At 33.1% G+C, this 22,922-nt stretch overlaps 3 protein-coding genes across 13 annotated transcripts; 1 reads left to right on the forward strand and 2 right to left on the reverse strand.

Annotated features, from left to right (window-relative positions):
• Positions 1–688: 688 nt before the first annotated feature.
• Positions 689–12,060, reverse strand: Svil (Supervillin). 2 transcript variants are annotated; one of them, XM_076783057.1, is made up of 29 exons: positions 11,897–12,060; positions 11,740–11,792; positions 11,081–11,266; positions 10,764–10,922; positions 10,600–10,688; positions 10,399–10,528; positions 10,079–10,328; positions 8,530–9,921; positions 7,043–7,761; positions 6,722–6,970; positions 6,554–6,634; positions 6,298–6,457; positions 5,795–6,053; positions 5,426–5,702; positions 5,225–5,326; positions 4,979–5,147; positions 4,724–4,881; positions 4,418–4,659; positions 4,146–4,347; positions 3,919–4,070; positions 3,384–3,845; positions 3,158–3,308; positions 2,938–3,089; positions 2,592–2,864; positions 2,197–2,320; positions 1,929–2,123; positions 1,596–1,870; positions 1,367–1,522; positions 689–1,262 (listed from the first exon to the last, which is right to left on the reverse strand). In XM_076783057.1, the coding sequence occupies exons 3-29, from the start codon at positions 11,262–11,264 to the stop codon at positions 1,176–1,178; spliced, it is 6,849 nt and encodes a 2,282-aa protein (XP_076639172.1). In that variant the 5' UTR covers positions 11,265–11,266; positions 11,740–11,792; positions 11,897–12,060; the 3' UTR covers positions 689–1,175. The 2 variants fall into 2 exon arrangements, with proteins under 2 accessions (XP_076639172.1, XP_076639173.1); XM_076783058.1 differs by having other exon boundaries at positions 11,571–11,792.
• Vir (VIR_N domain-containing protein) lies at positions 5,916–19,670 on the forward strand. Of its 5 annotated transcripts, none has more exons than XM_076783065.1 (7): positions 5,916–6,055; positions 11,770–11,859; positions 14,773–14,872; positions 14,953–15,065; positions 15,153–15,516; positions 15,590–19,235; positions 19,378–19,670. In XM_076783065.1, exons 3-7 carry the CDS (start codon positions 14,819–14,821, stop codon positions 19,668–19,670), a joined length of 4,470 nt encoding a protein of 1,489 aa, XP_076639180.1. In that variant the 5' UTR covers positions 5,916–6,055; positions 11,770–11,859; positions 14,773–14,818. The 5 variants fall into 5 exon arrangements, with proteins under 5 accessions (XP_076639180.1, XP_076639181.1, XP_076639177.1 ...); XM_076783066.1 differs by having other exon boundaries at positions 11,770–11,830; XM_076783062.1 differs by lacking the exons at positions 5,916–6,055; positions 11,770–11,859 and adding an exon at positions 11,869–11,995.
• LOC143351508 (pentatricopeptide repeat-containing protein 1, mitochondrial) lies at positions 19,232–22,917 on the reverse strand. 6 transcript variants are annotated; one of them, XR_013081755.1, is made up of 5 exons: positions 20,936–22,917; positions 20,545–20,850; positions 20,326–20,469; positions 19,704–19,734; positions 19,232–19,557 (listed from the first exon to the last, which is right to left on the reverse strand). XR_013081755.1 is itself a non-coding variant. In XM_076783070.1 (4 exons), exons 1-3 carry the CDS (start codon positions 22,406–22,408, stop codon positions 20,350–20,352), a joined length of 1,899 nt encoding a protein of 632 aa, XP_076639185.1. In that variant the 5' UTR covers positions 22,409–22,917; the 3' UTR covers positions 19,232–19,557; positions 20,326–20,349. The 6 variants fall into 6 exon arrangements, 4 of the variants coding, with proteins under 4 accessions (XP_076639185.1, XP_076639183.1, XP_076639184.1 ...); XR_013081754.1 differs by having other exon boundaries at positions 20,317–20,469; XM_076783070.1 differs by lacking the exon at positions 19,704–19,734.
• Between the last annotated feature and the right edge of the window lie 5 nt (positions 22,918–22,922).

The following is a 22,922-nucleotide window of genomic DNA, read 5'->3' on the forward strand; positions in this document are numbered from 1 at the left end:
TATTTTAATATTAGACCATTTACATATACTAGATATGCACACATATACTTTCTGCAGTACGTTATTATTGTTAGTATAAACTAAAGAAACGATCATCGTAAGCATTGTGTGGTAGATTTGTGTTCTTTGCATGCACATCAGTTGATCAATTTTGAACAGAATACGATCTCAACTTGTACATTTAAAGTTGATGTATGATTCTTTTATACTCGAGTATCTACTGCTGTGCCTTGGTCGATTTGTAAAAGGATAGAGGAAGATATTTGTAATTTACGCTCAGAAGAGGAAAGTATAAGTATACTTCGTTGTTACAAATGTTGAAACATGCTAAATTAATTTTGAGTGTAGTTTGATTTGTTAAAGGTTATACGTTTGTAATTTCGTTAAAAGAGTTAAATTATATCGATTATGTACGATATTGCAGATATCGATATATGCATAACCATGTTATGTATGTATAGAATTTTGTTTTTATCGATACATTTATATTGGATATATTTTATGTTGAAAATAATTATTATGCAATGCAGACGATGTGCTTCACTGCGATATCACGTGGACTATAAATACAAAGAAAGTGTAAGATAAAATTATTTTTAAAAAATGCATATGTACATTAGGACAGTATATAAGAAGTATCTATGCGGTATTTAAGGATCATGAAGGGCTATGAAATAACACTCGAGGCAACATTGAGAAATTTCATTGAATACTGTTCAAAAACACAGATTATGTTGTAAAGAATACAGTCGCTCTTGTACAAATGTTACACATGTAAGAATAAGCCATTCTAAAACATATTGTATTATCAATGAATATAAAGCCCATACAAATATAAAGGAAATATTCACAAGCCAATTTATGTTTAATGTGTATTAAAAATATATAATTACCTATCTATGTGTATGTGTATGTGTGTGTATTGTGTGTGCGCGCGCGCGCATATGTATAGTATATATTATATTTGAGATAGTAGTAAACATCTTCAACTGCATTATAATATTAATTCTTCTTCGATTGATAGGCAACTTTAGGCGTATTTTAAACGCAAATTTATATTATCAAGAAGTTAAAAAATTTGAAGTTATAAACATCATAAAACAATTAACAAAAACTTTATTAAACGCTTTACAGGGGCAGCTATTGCTTGCAGAATTGGCAGTAGGGGCGTTTCATCAAAAAAGTCCTATTTCTTTTTTTAAATTCACTTGTTTCCAAACTGGGAGCTCTTGAAATTCTTCTTTACTCATTCCTAATAAATCCTGTCAGATCAAATGTATTAAATATATATATATATATATGTTTCGTAAATTAATAACAAATTTATTCTTTCTTAATAATTTAAAGTATAACGAACAAAACTAACTTCAAAATGTTGCTGTGATAGATACAATTCCAAATGTGTAGGATCAACTCCTTCTGGTAAAGGTCGCTGTAATAATTGAGCTGGAGGGTACGTGCTTTTCGTTAATCGAATCAATTCGTTCTCTACAGTCAATACCTCTCCAGGATTTCGGCCATCCTAATTAGAAGTAACGTGCTTCAAGTAATTCAAATAATTTTTATTTGAACAAGGTAGGTAATTATACAAGTACCTCTATATTTAATTCTGCAATATCATCCCGATATCTCCATGTAGGAAATAAATTTATGAATCGCAACGGTTCGAGACCAGCCCAGACTAAATAAATTGGAAATTTCATAGTTTCTGGATGAATGTTTTGCCAATATTGCATAGCCATGGTCATAGTTGCTCTCCTTTCAGCTTGCCATCTGACTGCTCTACTACCAGACTGATCCTCCGCTCCGGTATCGGGCCACCAGCCTTGCCATATCCACAGTTCGTTTTTGTTATCCAATAAAAATAAAGCTAGAATAATAATATGTTAGTTTATGTACGTTACAATGTCTTGAAAATTATGAATTACCTGGTTGACTAACTTGATATAAATCTTCTTGTAGAAAAGGGAACGGAGTTGGCAAAGAAGCACGATGGGAGCACAACATTTCTACAGGTTTAAATTCTTTAGAAATGCTTGATAAATGAAACAGTCTTGGAGTATGTTCCTGTAATTGGTCTTTTTCTAGTGATACGTACAGCTTTTTATTCATTCCTCCTAATGCTATGTAATGAAACATGTTATTAAGTATTCTAACTTTATATACACTAATATTATACTTTTAACTTTCAGTTACCATTGAAAAACTCTTCTGGTTCGGCTCCTTCGTTAATCTCAAGAATTTCTATATTGCCTTCAGACGACAAACCAGGTTCCGGGGGTCGATTTTCTTGTAACTTCTTTGCTGCATTGCAAGCATTCTGGTAACATATTTCCATTAAAGATGCAAATACAATTATTTGTAATGTTTGCAGGTTGTATCAAATTTTGTTTTCAAATTTTTAAATCATTCTAATATTTTAGGGGTACAAATAAAAAACATGACGAAGGTAAGTGATGAAAAACAACAAAATTGTTTTCAAAATATACGTGCTTAAATTGGTGTAATTAAACAATCTGGGTATGAGTGAAATTATTTTAAGTTCTCTGTTATTGTTTTAATCGTTCTAATACAAAACTTATGAAAAATACCTTTTTAATATGAGGTAACACATTAGATCCATGCCACACATAAATTTTGTTGTGTTTAGTGTCTAGCAATATAAGAGAACCTCTGCTTCTTAATTGACGAGTACTACAAGGGATCTCTATTAAAGACACCTCTGACTCTAAAGTACCTCGACATATGTACAATCGCCATCGTTTGTCACGTTGTGTATTCGTTTTCTTACCACAGTGTACGATCATTCCACCAGAAAATAAATTGAGAAATGCAGCTGGTTCGTGTCCTTGAACTACACGGAGCTATAAAAAAAAAATGTATATGAATATGCAATATGTATTCAACAACTTTTAATTGGATTTAAATAATAATTACCTGAGGTGCTTGATCATTATCTAATTCGATAGTTAGTAAAGCTGCAGCACCCTGTTCGTTCAAAGACGCATTCTGGCCTTGCCAAATAAAATAAACCGAACGATCACGGCCCTTTGCAGAATGTTTTGAAGGCATACCACTAAGCTCACGACCTATATAGAAAACAAAGCAATGTATTGCTATAAAAAACACTGTAAAGCTTAAGATGGGACATATTTACCTGTAATTGTAACAGAATACATCCAATATATAATATAACTATCGCCAGAATAAAATTGCCCGACAGATGAATCATTCAAAAGAGTATGTGAAAATTCATCGATGTGCCATACTTTCACGTTCGTTGTTGTGACGACGTACTGTTTCATTAACTATAAAATAAGTTTGTTGCAAGATTGTATCTATTTAAACTACTAAGATATGCGCTCATTTAGTAATATAATTACCTCAGTGTCATACCAACCAGTACCTCTACCCAAATGACTTCCTTCAAGGACTAAATCAACGGGTGTGGAATTTTCTTCTAATAAAGTATCAATATTGCACGTTTCTATTGTTATGGTTCCGTCGACTTGTTCTTTGCTTTTGTTACCTCGAACTCGTATAATTCCAGAAACATTTGGCCAGTCAAGGAACTTTTCTCTAAAAAGTAATGTTTCTACGTGTTGTGTCAACTTAGCAAGTAAGCACCAATTAGGTCTGATTTTTGCGGATTTTAAGTCCGTTTGAGATATTGTGCGTCTACCAATCATAGATGCCGATGTAATTGGACATACAGCGCATTCAGAATAATCATATCCTTCTTTCCACATTTCTGTAGCAAGATGCGTTGCAAGTTTCTTTTTGTCGGTAGAAGCTCCCTTTCCACTCCATATGTACATTTCGCTACCAAAATCGAACACTAGCACCTTGACAAATACAATTGATTACAATTCAAGAAGAATATGTACAATACGAAAGTACTGTTTTGTTATAACAAACCTTGTTTGGATCAAGCATTTCAATTTTCGGTATAGCACCCCAATATTTTTCAAGAGGGACAAGTTCTTCACCTTTAATTTCATACATCATATTTGTATCTATCATAGCTGTTTCATAGAGTTCGTCTTCGTCAGGATGTCCACCATCAATAACTATAATTAACGAAAGAAAATGAACTTTTATCATATTATTTTTACATTTATATATGATAAAAAATATCGGTATACCATCCACATTTTCATTCTCGACGCCAAGATAATTCCAAAACTTTTGCAATTGACTTTTCGAACACGTAACTTTATTTTCATTAATCGTGATGACTTGAGATGCTTGCGTACCAAGATCTTTATTTTGCTGAATACTCATTGCAATTTCTGCACCTCGAACCTTTTCGATAACGTTACAATATTTTCCAACATAATTGTAAACCTGAAATAAAAAGAATAACTTCACCTCGATACTTTAATAAGAATTTCATACAACAGCATTTCTTAGTTACCTCTGATTTTGTTACTAAAATAAAATTATCGCCGCAATTTATACTTTCTGCAACTGGTTCAATTAATCTTACTTGTACGTGACGTCTACCTTTAATTAAAATCAGCATTAAGTCTTTGTATGGCTGTAGCTTATTTATTGAAACGTTCGTTTCGGCAACATTCCTTAGTGTTATATTACTAAAGTCTTCGGTGGAAGCCAGGCCAGCTAAAGCTTCCATAGCCAAAGATGAATTTTTGGCCACTGTAACAATATTTATATCGATACAATCAAATAAAATAATATTTCATGAGGTAGTATAACTTACGTTTTTCAACATTCAATTGTTTCATTACTTTCTCCGCAACACCAGTTCGTACTTCGGTATACTCTGACTTCAAATCAGTGCGAGCTGCAAGCACTTTAAGGGGATTTCTAGAAACGGCACGTCGCCGTTGAATCCGTATATTACGTTTTTGAACTAATCTGTAAATATACGAATCTATAAAATTATCGTTCAAAACACTATTAGCGATATTGTTCATTAAACAAAAAAAAAAAAAAAAAAAAAAAAAAAACTTACAATTCGGACTGCGATGTAATAACATCAAAATCACTTTCGTTTAAATCAACAGATTCAGCCTCGCATTTCTCTAATGAAATTCCAGTAAAGAAGGAGGTGAATGTTTCATTGTCTATTTTGGGAATTGACACAGTAGGCGATACATTTTTCCCTGTTTTGTATTCTTCCGCTGTAAAATGCATAAATTTTTCTGCAGGAAAGAAATATTAAGAATACAATGTACAATTTGTAAAACTATCTACTAACCACCACTGTCATCACTTGTAGGCTCAGAAAAGCTTCCTCGCGATTTAGTGTACGAATCTATACTTGGGCTGGTTGGCATAGACACAACATCCTTCATATATCCTAAAATGCATTTTGCGTTTTCAATATCTTACTTGTGCTTCGCGTTAAGAGATTCAATTCAATTTACAAGTACATCAACTTTATTTTAAACAAGATTACCCTTTTTTGCTCTAAATCGTTCCGGACGGGGAGTTTTCTTTCTCCTATCCGCGATATTTCCTGTAACTTCAATAAGCGGCGAAGACGGTCCCGATTCTAAATTTTTCGGTTGTTCTACTTTCATTTTTCCAGCTACAGTGAACTTCGTTGCATCCGATGCAGCTATTCTTTTCTTCCATCCTTCTGTGGCGGACCCTAATTTTCCGAGACAATCGGCAAGTACTCCATGTTTGATACTGAGTTCTTCCTTATTGGTCGAACTAGTACATAATCCATCCTATCAATTGTTTTATAAATAATGATAATTAATTACATTATTACAGGTTTTTAACAAGGTTATCAATAAAACCAACTAGATAAAATATTTACAGATGTATTGGATGATTCGGACGCTATGCGTCGCTTCCAGTTTGTGCTACCACTACGTTGAAGTGCAGCCAACCGATCTGCGATACTCATACTAGGACCATCGTTAGTATCCATGGTCGGTATTGCTTGTGTTGCACTACGATATAATCCCGGTAGTGCTATAGCATGTTGTTTCTGTATTGTTACATTACATGATTCACTTTCGTGTGTTTTGTTGCTAATCGCGTGATGGCTGGCGCTCTTCAACAATGAAGTATATCTGTAAGTACTTAATTACAATATAGATACACATTTCCACGCACTCTTTAACATAATATAATCTTATCAGTGCTCGTAATAGTAAGTAAACAATCTGACGTCATTCAAAATTTACACTTGACAGTGTTCTGTAGCCGTAAAAGAATATATATTTTTAAATTAAGAAGTTTTGATATTCAAATTCAGTACAAGATAGGAAATTATTTTAAAGTAATATATAAATATATTATGACGAAATTCCTTGCCTGGTTTGCTTTGAAAAAATAGAATGATGAGGAAGTACATCTTCATTTTTTACATTACATACTTCATGATTTCCAGAAGACGTCTCGTCATCTGATATTCGAAGTGTATCTTCATCCTTTTCAGATGGAACGACTTCAGTTTGAGCATTGTTTATGCCATCTAATGCAGATTTGATTCTTATTCTATTTAATTCAGTCTGAATACTATTTTTGTAAAAAGGCACAGTATGTGTTCGTTTAGCTTCATATTGCCTACCTTTTATACAATTACCCTTCTCCACACTACAGACACAATCCAAGTTGTACTGTGTAGAAAAATTGCTTTCCATTGTACTTTCTACCTGTAAACGAAATCCTATATGAATATTAATGTTCTTGCTTTTACTATAATTACTGTTTATCGTTCCTGTTCCGAATATTAAACCTACCTTTGTGTCTTCAAGTTTTAAGTTAGATTTTAATACAGAGCATGGTAAATCGGAATTTTCGAACATTTGTTGTTCTAATTCTTCCGACTCCTTTTTAAGTACAGATTTTATCAATTTCAAACCTTCGAGTTCGGGACTTTTCGTCCGAGGCACACTATGTGTATGAGATGATATAGGTTTTAAAATGCTTTTTAGTATATCATTTTGAGAAGAATTAATTTGTTTATGAAGTTCTTGAAAAGCAGCTAAAATATCAATAATCTATTATTATTATCTCAACAACTTTAACAGGCTTCAATGAATGTATAGTTACTCACAACTATCTAACGAATATTGTGCCGCATTTAATGGAGATATTCGAGATGCTACTTCGACTTCTTCGGATGTAACTGGTTGTGTTTTATAGCGAGTAGCTGGTCGTCTCCGTGAATGTCTTTCTAGTGGCATATTATTTGACACTGAACTCTTTTCGGTATCAATTTTTTTATTAAATAAACGTACTCGTTCTGCCAAGCTTAATTTAGAAGGATCAAACTCATCCTCGGCTGCAGTTGAATTACCTTCTGTTAAATTTGATCTTTTAATTGATGTAGCGTTACGCTGATTTTGTAGAACTGCCTCCTGTACTTCTTGGAAAGTTACTGGTTGAGTGTTAAATCTATCATTTCCTTGAAGTTTTCGTTCTCTATAACGTTGTATGCCACGCGAACCCTTGGTTGGTGTCCTTTGAGACACATTATCCTTATCTTTAAGATTAGCTTTATCTTGTAATGTTTTAAAATGCAATGCCATTTTGGAAACACTATTACTACGATGAACACTATTACTTTCCCGAGCGTCTATAACATCATGCTTTTTTTCCAAAGACTCATCACCCGCGTATTCTTTGTAGTCAGTCATTTCGGCATAAAGTGTAGTACTTTTATCGACTCTATTATTTACAGGAAACCCATGTAAATTTATTTTATCTTTCACTTCAGTTTCAAATACTGTTGCAGTCTGTTCTTCTTCGTCTCCAGGTTTATCTTTTATTTTGCTACAATTAAATACAACACTGATCTAATGAAATGTTCTTTTTAAATTGAAAAACAGATTACTGTAACTTCAAACTTCAACTTCAAAATAACGATCTATTGCTATCGTTACTTTTTCGATGCAAAACGTTGTAACTCCTAATATAAATATATGCACTGATGAATAATAATGATTTATGAATTTCTTATGCTTGTAGCTTTTGTTTTCCAAATATTATATGAGTTAACATGACAAATTAGTTTAGGTATGTATCTTAAAATTTCTCAAACTGATGATATGCACAATGAGAAGAATGACTGCAGAAAATAAACGTATCTTCGGCTTAACAACACACGAGATTGCTGTTTTATAGAAGAAAAACTGTGCCAAAAAAATACTGAAGTACTGTTTCATATCTGAATTAACTTTTAGACAGATGTACAGGTTGTGTGCATGCTCCGATTCTGTTTTCTGGTAGCTTTCAGAATTGCTAGGTGGTCTATAAATATACTTGGCACGGATTCAAAATCTTACCAAACTTACATATTACTATACCAACTAAATGTATAAACAAATATCTGTTGTAGGATATTACACATTCATAGTAACAATAAATTGAAGTAAACTATTTCAATAAATATTATAATTCATTTAAATAACATTTAAACTATAACTTAAAATACTGCAATCAAATTCTTAATTTAAAATAAACTTTACGAAAAAAATATAACATTTACGAAATATATAATTATTTAAATATATATATACTTATAAAACTTGCATTACATACCTGTTCAGTGTGTTAGAAAAAGTAGCACAAGTATTGGCACTTTCGTCACTCAAAGAAAGGTCTGTCTTTAAATAGTTGCTATTGGTCATTAATCTTGTTTGTGACTTTTCTTTTAATACATCACTCATGGATGTGAATTCAAGAGATCTTCGTTTATTCAATGCACCAGCAAATTCGTTAGGAATATTAAAAGGCCGCACATGCCCTACAGATTGTGCTCTTTTTCGCAAAAATAAATCTCCTGGTTCAGTACATACTTCATCTTGTAAGTTCAAACGAACTCGCGATTCGTTGTCTCTACTACCGGGTTGCTTCAATATAGGTCGCACGGAATCATTTTCCAACGTTCCACTTGCTCTACCTTGTAAAGAACGGTTTCTAAGCATCGACAGTTTTTTTGGCGAGGTTGATTCTGTCTCGTAATTACATTCGTCCTGTGAATTTTTACGAGTACATTTTAAAATCGTTTTTTTCGGTTTATCCTCGTGTTCATCCGATTCTGTGCTCGACTTTTTTTTCAATATTGGTCGTGGTTCCAAAGACGGTGGATCGCTACCAAACGATTCCTCTCGACTGTGCTTTTTCTTTAGTATTGGCCTCACCTTAGAGCTATCAAGTATTTCAGGACCACTCACACTTGTTGCATCCATTGTAATGATCACATGATGATTAACACTACTTGTTCGTAGGCTATTTGTAGATTTTCTTTTAAGTATACCCTGTGGTTCTAAAGAACCAACTTGTCGATCTTCTCTATCATCTTCTCTAGACGATTTTCGTTTTAATATGGAAGTAGGCTGAGGATCTGGACTTTGATCCCTCTTAATAATTTCGTCCAGAGATGATCGTCTTTGATTTTTTAATATTGGCCTGAATTCAGAATAAGTATTATCAGCAAAAGAGATGTCTGGTGAGCAGCTACGACGTCGAAGTATCTCACTCTCATCTAAGCTACTACGCTTTTTTAAAATACCATGTCTTTTATGTGTTGGTTCCACTACAGATGGTGAAAAGGTTACTGGCAAAACTGTATGAGTGGAATTAGACAAATTTTGACCTGCTTCGTTATCAGACATCTTATGCTTAAGGATAGAAACTGGCTTATGTTGATGGCTTAAAGATCCATCTTGTGTATGTTCATCATTTGATTTCTTTAAAATAGAACATTTTCTTGGCGATGATTGTAACGCATGTGCATTATTTGTGTTAGTTTCTGTATTACTAACGGAATTTCCTTCAGACGCGTTGGACGAATGATTTTCCAATTGTGGTCCATAACTTGTAGACAAATTTGCCTGCGACGCGAGTCTTTCCACGCGTTCTATTGCAGACTTTGTTAATGCTGTTAATGCATCAACTCTTCGTGAAACTTCTGAATCGCTATATCCACCACTGCCACAAAATAAAATTTTGTATTACTTTTATGCTTGAACGCCAAAATAATAAGAGAATGAAGAGCAAATCATAAGATAATTGAAATAGTAATTAGAATATAAATCACACATAGATACAAATAAGCGTTCTGCAAAAAGTGAATAAATAAAATTACCTAGTTCGTTGTATATTTGAATACTTAGTGCTTGCAAGAGGATTAACAGAAGGCGATGTAGACGTTTTTGGATGATTTGTAACATATTGAGTACTAACTTTCTGATAAGCTGTTTTTGACTCAAGTGGTTTTTTACTTAAATTAGTTGTTGTTACTTGTCGTTGATTATTAGAATTGGAAGTAGATATCGTGTCAGATATGTAGCTTTGCTTGTTTGATTGTCTTCTGGATCGTCTATCATTACATTCAGCTAAAAATATATACCAAATTTTGACTTCTTACCAAGTGAAACCGAATAGTTATTACATTAAATTACTTACACTGATTTAAACGATCACCTGTTGTTGCTTCCATATTAAGTGATCGATTTAAATATGATTTTCGTTTATAACTTTTATCTCTTTCTCGTATAGGATTTATAGTACTACTGTTACCTGATATTGAATTTTCCTGTATATGTTATAACTCATTATTGTTTTGCATATACATTCTATAATCACACATTTAAAATAAATACTTACAATCTTAACTAATGGACTAGTAGTGGATTGAAGACTTAAAGGAGCAGATGAATCTGACATACCTAATTTTCTTGATACTAATGTTCCTCCTAGATAAATAAAATAATAAAGTGCAAAGACTAATAATAAAATATAATATTAAATTGTAACCAATTATAATTTACCATTAAGTGATGTAATTGAAGCAGCCCTTAATCTGGAAGCTTTAGTTTCACGAATTGTTGTTGTCTTATACAATGTAAGATTCTTACTACTTTCTTTATTTTCTGACCTTGAAATTAAACGACTGTTTTTATCCAGCATGGAGTTACGACTCTTACTCTCTGTTATAAAAACATTGAGAAATATTTGTATCAAATTGAAGTACATCACATATACATTAAAAATCTGTATATTATTTAGCAATTGTTTTTGCATATATAAATAGTAATAATAGAAACTTAGTTTTCAAATTTTTAAAATTCAAGCATGGTTCACTTACTAGTCACAGCACAAGATGGTATAGTCTTTTTAACTGGACATTCTATACTTTGAAGACTATGATGTATTTCATTATAATGAGAACAAACATTTTGATTCTCATATCGTGTGGAATTATTTTCTGTTCTGTTCAAAGAACCTTTTTTGCTGGCTGCCATTAAAACTGTGGCTCCAGCAGCTACCATTCCTAAAAGTAGACGCATATCACATATGATTGCTTTAAACATGCTTTTTTGTTATCACCTAATTATATACAAATAGGCATATTTAATTCCTCAAGGTTTAAAAGTAACAGTCCAACAGAAACAAAATATACACGTGAAATTCAAAATTTTAACGAATTTTAACAATTAAAATTTAATGTGACAGTTTAATAAAGAAACAAATAATAATATTAAACGTTTTAAAAGTAATCCATTTATTCCTTAAGAGTTCAGAACATATGCGTGCACGATGGAAAATCTAAAAATAGTCTTGACAAAAGTTTTCACCTGTTTCAAAAACGAAATTCAACCGTACATATTGTTACAAAAACATCATAAAATTCTATCGCGACAAACAACACTCGTATTATCAGTTTTTAATAACAATGCTCAATATGTTTACAGTGTTTTAATATTGTACAATATGAATTATGACAAAATATCTCCTTACACTTACTGATCTAATAAAACTTTTGTTTCATTGCAGCCATATCACAATTCAAAACAAATCTACAAATAATCGAGAACGCAGCCAGTGACGCAGATGAGTTACGTCGTTATCACAGCTATTCAATAAGTACTACTTATAAAATACATATAAAAAGAACACATACAAATCGGGTGGTTGTATAAAATACGCGAAATTCAGATTCTATCACGAGCAAAATAATTTATAACGAAAAAAAAATTTTCTTCCAGGAAAAATTGCACAGGTATTAGTCATTACAATTTCTCTTATAACGAAGTAGAACCAGTGTGGCCAGATTTGGCATAATTCAGTGCATCGATGGCGACACTAGTAACGACGAACTTCCTTAACGTTTAACAGAGCGGTAGGGAAAGCCGACATATCCTACCGCACGAGCCATGTTACGTGAGCTCGGCACTTCGCGCAATTTGTGAAATCGAGAACACTGTTTGCTCTACGAAAGGACTAATAATAAACATTCTTTGTTATAAAATTAAAGAATTATTATTTGAAATAATACAAAACTTTGGAAATAAATCGTTTCAATACAGTTTATCAAGTAAGACTTTAGAAATTATTTTCAAACGATTTATTTTCCAAGTATTCTATTATTTCAAATATTAAGTCTTTAATTTTATAACAAAAAACGTTTATTTAATATTTAATTGAATTTGTATTTATATATTCCTTATGAGAGATGTTTAGTCTTTCAGAATTGTTCAATATAAGAATTTTTCAAAGTTGTTTTGAACATCTTGACCATCTTCGATCTTGATTGAATGTAAATTCTTCGTCTCGCTTCTCAGTTCGTCTTGCTTAGGGGTTGGGGGATGTCTCCCGCGGGCGCGCCACTGCACACTTGCTTTTGAGTCAATCCTGTAAAAACTGCGCGAGTGGTCAGATGTAGCTGTGAGTCAAAATCCTGGCGAGTATCTTTCGCAGACAGCAATCAGCAGGAACAAGTCTAATTTAAATCAAGATCGAAAATAATCAAGCGAGGATCAAAAGGAACAACTCTGGTTTCTTTCAGGATGAATAAACTCTGAGACTGAGCATCTCTTACTAAACTCGGTTATTCTGTGTTACTGAACAACAAAAATAATTACTCGTTCCATTCAGGATCGAGATTGCTGGTTTGCAAAGATCTTTCGCAGACAGCGATCAGAACGAACAACTCTGGTTCCTTTGAACATGAACGTAAGCAAATCTATTTTTCACGCATTGAGTATAAATTGAATCAGTTGTTTATATTCAATTGTATTAATAACATACATATGAATACATATATATATACATATACATATACTCATTTATAGGAATAATGAAAATGATCAAGAAGTCTTAAAACGAGTATTTCCGTATACATTTTTTTTTCATTATGGAGTTTGCTTATACATATATTTGTGCCTATATTGGTTGATATGTAAAAATGTCAGAGCAGTCGAGATTCGAAATTGTATGCCATTGACGCGAGGACGGACTTCAGCTGTTCAAAAGCAAGAAGGAAAGGCTCCTATTCACATTCTTTATCGATTTTCCGAAGTTGCGTGAAGTGCTGACCGCACATAACATGTGGCTCTTGCGGTAGGATATGTCGACTTTCCCCACCACTCCGTTAAACGCTAAGGAAATTCGTCGTTACTAGTATCGCCATCGATACACTCAATTATGCCAAATCTGGTCACACTGAGCCACACCAGAGATGTCAGATTGAGCACCGGGTGCACTACTCACACTATGCCAGATCATGCGTACGTGAGCTCGTGGAGTTGCGGAAAGTTGACAAAGACAAACTGACACATGCTCTCTTTCTCTAGTTTCAGACCGCTTCGTGGGAGTTGAGAGAGCCGCCCAAGTTTGTCGAGAAATAGTTCGTTACCTTCAACGCTAGATGGCGCTTATTTCCCGACCTCGAAACCTCTGGTGCTAAAACGCCCAAGTTTGTCGTGGAATAGTTCGTTACCTTCAACGTTAGATGGCGCTTATTTTCCGACCTCGAACCCTCTGGTGCTAAAACGCCCAAATTTGTCGTGGAATAGTTCGTTACCTTCAACGCTAGATGGCGCTTATTTCCCGACCTCGAACCCTCTGGTGCTAAAACGCCCAAGTTTGTCGTGGAATAGTTCGTTACCTTCAACGTTAGATGGCGCTTATTTTCCGACCTCGAACCCTCTGGTGCTAAAACGCCCAAGTTTGTCGTGGAATAGTTCGTTACCTTCAACGTTAGATGGCGCTTATTTTCCGACCTCGAACCCTCTGGTGCTAAAACGCCCAAGTTTGTCGTGGAATAGTTCGTTACCTTCAACGTTAGATGGCGCTTATTTTTCGACCTCGAACCCTCTGGTGCTAAAACGCCCAAGTTTGTCGTGGAATAGTTTGTGTCGTCCACGCTAGATGGATTTCTCGACAAACTTGGGCGTTTTATCGTAGATGTCGTATTGATATATATAGATATACAGTGAATTAGATAGTTATTATAATATTAATAAGCTTTAGACTCTGTGCGCCTACATAGGTCGGAAAGTAAAAATGCCTAAGCAGTCGAAAACCTCGGTGACCGCCTCGTGAGAGTCGAGAGAGAAAGGCTCACATTTGCCTTCTCGCAGCTTCGGAATAATCGAGAAAGAGGGCATGTGTCAGTTTGCCTTTGTCGACTTTCCGAAACTCTACGAGCTCACGTACACGTGATCTGGTATATGTGAGTAGGGCACCGGGTGCTGAATCTGGCATCTCTGACGTGACATATCGAACCAGATGGCGTTACTTAGGTCGAGTCAACTTACATCAATATCACAAACACGAAGAAGAATAAAAAGTAATGTTTAATTAAAATTTATAGCACCAAATTGTTTAAAAAAAATATTTAACATTCAAGCTCAATTTACCAATGTACATTTCGATTTTTGTAGATTCGCACCAAGAATAATTGTCCACCAATATTAATTTGATATTAAAGTTTAACAGCACACCAATGTTTTATGTGTGAAAATAAATAATGTGAATATAATTTATTGTTTTAAGGAAAATGATACTCCAAAGTGTTCTGCTGTATTGAAACAAGCAAGACATGGATAATATAGAATTACTATTTTTTGACACATTTTCACATGATATTTCAGAGGTAAGGTTACTTTGTTTACCTTTACGTGTGATACGACGACACGTGTGACAATTTTAACAAATGCCTTTTATCCTTTTCAGGAACTTAATTTAGATTTAGTGCAGTTTCCAAAACCGGTTTATATTAGCGAAGTTAGAATTATACCATTAGGAGCTAGAGTACAGGCAGATTTTCCTGGAGGTGTTCGTTTAGGGTAACTAATGATTTTCTTGAAATTATTTTATGTTCTAAAATGGAGAAACTACAGCTAATATTACTTTATGATGTATTCTAATTTTAGAGCAACAAATCCATCTCAATTTGAAATTGAATTTTTTGTAAATGATTTAAGTAAACCTGGAGCTTCTACCTTTGAATCTCTTGGGGAATTGGAATATAAACAGAATATTCATATTCAGTTAGAATGCGAGAGAAAACAAATTCCCACAGATGGATTGGTATTAAGAGGATGGTATACTACTATCACTTTGGCTGTGTATGGAACATTGACAAAATCTTTGAATAATCCACAAGAAGTTATTAGTTCAGCTGCTGGTTCTGCAGTTTGTACTAGTGGATTGGAGGAAGTTGTGGAAAATTCTACTCAAATTTCAGAACAGCAATCTGAGTGGTATTATGAAAATCAAGGCCAGACAAATTCAAGTGTGGGTATAAGTAATATAAAAATTGTTGTAAATATATGACTTACTTTGGAGGTAACGATTTTTACATTTATAGGAAACATGTATAGCAGCAACACCACCACCTCCTATACAACCGATACAAACAGTAGAATCAACCAGAAATTCAATATCAGATACTGGAAAGACAGATGTAGTACATTGGGAAGAAGATGGTACAAATGGTACACTAAAATCAGTGAAACGTCCTTCTTCACCACCCTCTGAATCTTTAGTATCTTTAAGTCCTGAATCAATATCGGCTGAAGAAGAAGAAGGTGAACAGGATGGTGGTGAACCAGAAACAGGAGAACCATTTGAACCTATATTATCTGATGAAGACATAATGGCAGATGATATACCATCCACTACAGAATATGAATGTGAAAATGTGCAATTAGATGACATTTATTCGTTAACGCCACCCGATTTATTGGAGCTAGAAAAATCAGTGAATATTGTCGAAGAATACACTATTAACAATGAAATGTTGGATAAGATACATGAAATATTGCAGTCTTTATCAAAGTCAGTTTTACATTTTAATAATGCATCAGGTCAAGAGAAAGAAACATTCGTTCATAATTGTGAATCTTTATGCGCGATTCTTAGCCCTTTTTATTTAAATAGCACCGATTTTAATGATTTGACCAATATCGTGAATGCAGGCTTAGACATGGATCTTGCTCGCGCTCAACCTCAACCAGCTTATAAAGTTCGCCATGTGAAAGTTGGTGTACGATTAGCAGAAGCTTTATGTAAACTTTCACAAGGTCCAGATATATTATTAAAAGTAGACGCCCCTTATAAATTATTGGCATTGTGCATGCGTGAAAACGTAGCACTTCCTGTAAAACTTTCTGCTCTTCGTACATTAGACGCTGCATTGATAAGTCCTGTGATTGTCCAGGAGTTTCTTAAGTCAAAAAGTAATCTATATAAAAATGCTTTAATGATGTTAGACACAGCTAAGTTAGCAAGATTAAAATACGCTTTAAGCTCGTTGTTACGAAAAGTACATACTTATGAATTTCTTGACGAAATGAAAGACCTCAACGAATTCGCTATGACCGAATTGATGAATACGTATATATACGCGCCGACATTAATGGCTCAACCGAAACGTCAATTACCAGCTGGAGCCCAAATGGAATTTGAACGAGAACAAAATCGAAATCCTCGATGTCATCTAATAGCATACTTCGACTATCATAAACTTTTGTATCACATTCTTGTGGCACTTACTTCTCCAAAGTCAGATTTGAATTTAATTAAAGCTTCTCGACGTTTTCTTTTGCGTATTTCCGATACAAAAGAAGGTTTACTATATTTGTTGAAAGATCCGGAAGTTACCAAATTAATTTTGAAAGCTTTAAAGTGTGAATTACCTGGAATAGGATCAGTTTTAGCTTGGCGGCTTCAAGTTGTACAGTGTTTATTACGTTTAAAATATCAACCTTCCGATTGGTTGGCTTTGAAAAAGCTTCATTCTTTTCTAATATTTCCCGAAGGTTTACAAGCCATAATAACAGTACTTCCAACAGGGGAATTTATCGATATTTTAATCCCCTATCTTTCTGATGCAAATCTTTGTGAATTTTCAGCAGAAATTATATCGACAATCATTCGTTATTCCGATCGAATAGAGGTATTTCAAAATCGTGCTACAATTATTTTAGAAAAATCACGAGCTCAGGCTGTTCTAAAAGACGTTACATCGTATATGACTACGGCCGCACAAGCTACTCATTGGAATTATGGAGATGTATCTCAACTCGTTGCATGTATTAGAAAAAGTGCAGATAAAGCAGCCTTTCTCCCAGGACAATTAATTACTGCATGTAGAATTTTATATTATCTTGTTTTCCCTTCAAACAATGACGTGGATCCAATGGAACCTTATATCGAATTAAAATATAGGAATGCATTGACTCAGTTATTTGCTGCCGATGGTTTAACAGCTCTTATTGCAGTTATGGCGAGTATTTCAGAATTTTACGAACAACCATTTTTGCATCGTGCAGCTTTAACAGGTCGAAGGGGTTTAGCATTAGTTGCATTGCTTCTTCCATGTGTAAGACTAACAAGAGCATTGCTAGAACGTCTTGTAAAATGTATGGCGACAGACTTCAAAGATTTAACGGCTGTAGTACCGCTACTTGGTGTTTATTCGTTGGTTGAAGCTATTCCTCCTGTTCGAATTGTTCAAACATTATCTGAAGAAATAGTAGGAACACTTCTAGTTTTCACACAAGCTGTGGATTCAGATGGTTCTGGAAATGTAGCAAAATCATTATGGACACAAATGTTAGGCGAAGTTTTAAAGATGGTTTCCCTTAGTCCATGTAATTTTATACCTGGTTTGAAACTTCTAACAAGATTATTACCACCTGTTTTAACTTTAAAAGAAACGATAACTGAAGATGCTGCTCGTATTCTAGGCTTCAGAAAATTATGGTCTGCTCACTTACAGGCTCAAGCTAATAATTTAATTGAAACATTACGTTTACTTTGTGCTAGTTGGAACAAAGATTTACTAGTTCTTCTTTCAAAAGTATGTAAGCAATTAAGTGATTTAGCGGCACCTACAGCTTTACTAGTGGGCAGATGTTTATTAGATGGTATAATAGCTGCGACTTCCCTAGAAAATAATGTTTTAATTCTTGCATTACTTAGTGAGCTTGCAAAACATGCACCTATGAAAGCTACTTTGTTAACTTTAACTAGTCCCGCATCTAGAGCACAAGTGAAATCAGATCAAAAGTATCCACCTGTTATTGAGATGATGTGTACAGTACTTAAAAATACAAATAACATTCGAATACAGTATGAACTTCTTGATATTTTTGAAACATTGTGTGATTGTACACTGAGTCTTATGCAAGAAGATACAAACGAACCTTTTGAGAAAAGGCTCACGCATTCGGTACCAAGTAAAGAACCGCTTCTATCTATTTTGGCTGCGCTCATCGACATATTAGCGACTAGCACAAAATTTGAACCTGAAATACTACAAAGTACCCTTCGTATACTTTTGTCTCTTAGTAGTCATAATTATGGCTTATATCATGTAAAAAGTTGTTTGGAAAATAATCCTGATGCATTACGATCGTTATTAGAGCATATTTCTGTGTTAGAAGATCCTGAAGCTCAAGCAATTGTCGACTTAACTATAATGTTTTTAGAAAATTTAATTGCATCTGAATCACAGGGAAGATCTTTGTATCTACGTGTACAGCAACTAGCGTCTTTGATATCATGGGATAAAAATGATCATCCCTTAGAAAAGATAAAAAGTGCACAAGAATTAGTGGAAATTTTGAAATCTGCCGAAGATAAAGAAGAAAAGGAACCAATTCCAGAAATGTTAGAACCGTTATTACCAACTCCAGAAGCTCTATTGAATCAATTTTCTCAGCGATGTTTAGGAACTCCCGATTTCATTCTTAAACGATCAAAGAAAGTTGCATTTATGTCGCCTAGTCAAGCACCAAATGAAAATACAGTGGATTTGTTAGCTCTTGCAGCTGAATTACTTCCTACTGATTTTAATCTATTAATAGAAGCTCAAAGTTTGTGTTCTAAGGCACCTCCTGATGATGCTACTCAACCACTGCAATCAAAAACTCAAACAGATGATCAAGAAACTAGAGACATTCAAAAGCAATCAACATCTCCTGTTTCTAAAGTAAAACAACCATTTGGTGAGTTATACAGATGTACATATTTATTATATGATAAAACAAATCAGAAACTAATAATAATATCATACAAAAGTTTTATATACATAAAGAGACATCTTTGAATAATGTTTCTTTTATTGCTCTTTTTCCTATCATTTTACAGTTACGCCTATGCGAGGTAGAACGCAATTTACCAATTCTTTAAGAGGTGGTCCAGTAGTAGGAGGTGTAGGTAGAGGCGCAGATCCATTTAGATCCAGACCACCAAACACTTCGCGACCTCCATCTCTTCATGTTGATGACTTTGTAGCATTAGAAACATGTGGGGCACAGCCAACAGGACCTACAGGTTATAATAAACTTAGTATCCGCGGAACTTGTCCTTCTCGAGCGATCAATGCAGGAACAAGGAGCAGGCCTTGGGCACAAGAAACACGACCTCCTTATCTCCGTTAATTTTAAGTTTAGTTAGAAATAAATAATGCTCACTCATGATAACACTGATTTTGTAATTTGCCACCTACAATGCAATTAAAAATTTCATAATAACAAATTTAATATATGATACAGTAAATTTTGTATAAGACTCTTTTTCATAATAATAAAACCATTTAAGTCTCTACATATATAAAGCGCAACGTCTGTCTGTTATCAATAATCTGCGACTGTTTACTTTTAAACAGTTAATAGTAATAGGAATAGCTCCAGACTTATTGTATTAACTACATACTGTAGACCTCGACTTGGTAAATATCTACGTAATTAATAAGTATCAATATTTTCTGATTTTGTGATTATAGCTTATATCAGTCGCTACGCGTTTAAGCGACACTTCTAATATAGACAATCATTCGAGTTGTCTCGGAATAGAGACATTAATATAGTAGATGGAACTGAGATGTCGCGTTCGAATTCATTTACGATCTAAGAAACCTTTTAGTAATAAAAATTTATAAATATCTGGGCAAATCCAGGTACCAAAAACTAGTAATAAATAAAACAAGCAATTTTGAAAGTTAGAATTCCACACAATTACAATTAATATTAACTAGAGTTTTAATTTTAAAAAACATAATCTAAAAATTATTTCTTGTTTACTTGCAATACTCACTGTTGATAGGTACATTCATAGACACTATTTTGATGCTTTAACACTGTACATTTCTTGTACTCTTTGTTTCCATTCGTCATAGTATATTTTAAATTCATTATACTTTGTTTTTGTGTACCTTATTTCTTTACGATTGTATTTATTCTAAAATACAAATGAATATTAAATTGTAATTTTATAACATACATATCTCAAACTGACTGAAGATAATTTATATACCTCGGTTTTTATAAATTGTAATATCAATTTCTCAAACTTTTCTAAGGTATCTAACATATACTTAGATGGTTTCATATGATACCTTGACATATAATTTATCAGAAATTGTACATATTTAAAATCTTTGTAGCGACATGCTGCATGCATTAGTATATCTAGCACTATAGAATTAGGTGTATAACCAACTTTATTCATTTGTTCTAAAAGTTCTTCTCCATACATAAGACTTGTACATCCAAGAGCTAATACCCCAAATGTTATAATATTTGGTGTAAGATGATGTCTTTGTATTTCATTAATAACGTCCTATATTAAAATAAAATTTAATATTATAACATTCAAAATGTATGTAAACTGCATTATGAATTATTCATTAATATTCTATACTTACTTTTGCTGCTTTATACTGTTTCCTATTATTCCTCCTTTTAATGAGCATGTTATAAAAAGTAATATCCACTTTCATTTTTTTATTCTCAATATATTTGAGATACATATTTTCTACATATATGGAAGGTGGAAGTAATTCCATGATAATTGTTAATGTTTTTTCATCAGGTATGACATTATCACTTTCCATTCGTGTGAATAATTTTTCTACTCCTCCAAATAAAAGTAACTTATTAACTTCTAATACATCATTTAAACTTTGGGACAATATAGTTTCAATGGTCACAACAGCTTTTGAATCATTATCCTTTGACATAACATCTATAGATTTATTTTGTGTCTGCTGTTTAATCATTTGAAAACATGTGGTGCTTAATACCGGTGGGGAATGTAATAAGTCTGGTTTTCCAGTTTCAATAAGCTGAATTTGTGTACCTACTAAATTTCTTTGCAAGATATCATTTACTTTTAGATCTCCAAATTTTGTATCTCTGATTGCTCTTAAAAGTAGATTATAATGTGTTAAATTTGGTTTTATTCTATGTCTTTTCATCTCATGCCACAAAGTTAAAGCATATATTAACCCATTTTCTTTATTACTGATTACTGAGTGAAATAAACAAGCATATGTATCTTTTGTGACAAGATGTTTATCCCATGCTTCATCTGCTAGTTCAAAAGCAGTTTTCATTTCTTGATGCCAACTATAAGCTTTTATGAAAGTAATATAGTGTGTTTCATTTAAACAGTAATTTTGCTTGTAGAAATATTCTCTCAAGTAATGCAAATACATCAATGCTGTCTTTTTATCTTTTGATACAGCACAAGCATTGATTAAACTGTTATATATTGCTGGAGTAGGAGTTAAACCACGTTTCTTCAGCTTATTATAGAGTTTAAAACATAATTTGATATTTCCTTGTAAAGCAAATGCACGTATTAAAAGAACATACATATATATATTAGGCTTGTCACGATTTGCTTTTACTAAATCTAATACGCTTAATGCTTGATCCAAATCTTTTTTTCCTATATGAGATTTAATAAGATTACAATATTGACCAAGACTTAATTTTTTCCACCTTGGAATTCTTGCATCATTTTCCATAAACGTCTCTTCTTTTATTTCATCATCATCCATTTCAACTTTTTCATATTTTTCATATGAAAGATCTCCAAATACATTGGCATTTTTTACTAAAGCGTCTGTACACAACTTTTTGTTAACATTCAATAAATTTAAAAGACATGTTTTAACATGCCTACTTAAAGGATCATTTTTATTAAATCCATATTTGTTATATAATAAAGGACATAAAGCCCTGGTACTTGCGTAATTGCTATAATTGTGTGCTTTCAGTTCGTATAAACAATGTTTTCGTTGTTTGATACAACGAATATGATCGTTTGTATAACCTCCGACAATCTTTGATTTTAAAAAAGAATTTGATTTCGACAAAAACATATTGAACATATAACAAATCTTTATCAAAATTTTTGAGCAAAGTACACTCTTTTTTTAGTGGACATTCGAATATTACTTATGTATAATGTTTTCTCTTCCACGTGTTAGAAACAATCATAAATATATATGTATATTGCTCTGTACTTTTTGATCTTCTATTCGTAAATTGATCGCTACTATAAAAGCGTATATATATTTTAAACTGCAATTATTTTATTAAAACAGAATTGTATAAAAACAGTAATGTATACGTATGCTATAAATGCATTTTCTTTCGTTACTATTGTTTTTACAATAAAAGCGGGAATTTATGGACTATATATATGTTCTTGGGAAAATAGAGAAATTCAATTAAAATGAAAGTATTGAACATAATGAATATAATGAATATTGCAATAATAACAGATGTACTGGTAATTGAATTATTCATACATAAAGTTAATTGCAAAATGGCACACTAGCGCTAAGTACAACTGATCAGAACGCTGTAGTCTGTAGTTTCCAGTGAGCCGCGTCAGTTCGA

This window comes from Colletes latitarsis, chromosome 2 (genome assembly GCF_051014445.1).
Source record: "Colletes latitarsis isolate SP2378_abdomen chromosome 2, iyColLati1, whole genome shotgun sequence".
NCBI classification, from domain to species: Eukaryota; Metazoa; Arthropoda; class Insecta; order Hymenoptera; family Colletidae; genus Colletes; species Colletes latitarsis.

Bases quoted from the DNA above. Each gene is read 5' to 3' on its own strand.
- Vir (XM_076783065.1), top strand. From the start codon at position 14,819: ATGGATAATATAGAATTACTATTTTTTGACACATTTTCACATGATATT. The intron at 14,873-14,952 runs GTAAGGTTACTT...TATCCTTTTCAG, and splicing joins TTTCACATGATATTTCAGAG to GAACTTAATTTAGATTTAGT. The intron at 15,517-15,589 runs GTGGGTATAAGT...TTACATTTATAG, and splicing joins AAGGCCAGACAAATTCAAGT to GAAACATGTATAGCAGCAAC.
- Svil (XM_076783057.1), bottom strand. From the start codon at position 11,264: ATGGTAGCTGCTGGAGCCACAGTTTTAATGGCAGCCAGCAAAAAAGGT. The intron at 10,923-11,080 runs GTAAGTGAACCA...TTTTTATAACAG, and splicing joins ACCATCTTGTGCTGTGACTA to AGAGTAAGAGTCGTAACTCC. The intron at 6,054-6,297 runs GCAAGGAATTTC...AAGTACTTACAG, and splicing joins ATTTTTTCAAAGCAAACCAG to ATATACTTCATTGTTGAAGA.
- LOC143351508 (XM_076783070.1), bottom strand. From the start codon at position 22,408: ATGTTCAATATGTTTTTGTCGAAATCAAATTCTTTTTTAAAATCAAAG. The intron at 20,851-20,935 runs GTAAGTATAGAA...ATTTTAATATAG, and splicing joins AACAGTATAAAGCAGCAAAA to GACGTTATTAATGAAATACA. The intron at 20,470-20,544 runs GTATATAAATTA...TTTGTATTTTAG, and splicing joins TACAATTTATAAAAACCGAG to AATAAATACAATCGTAAAGA.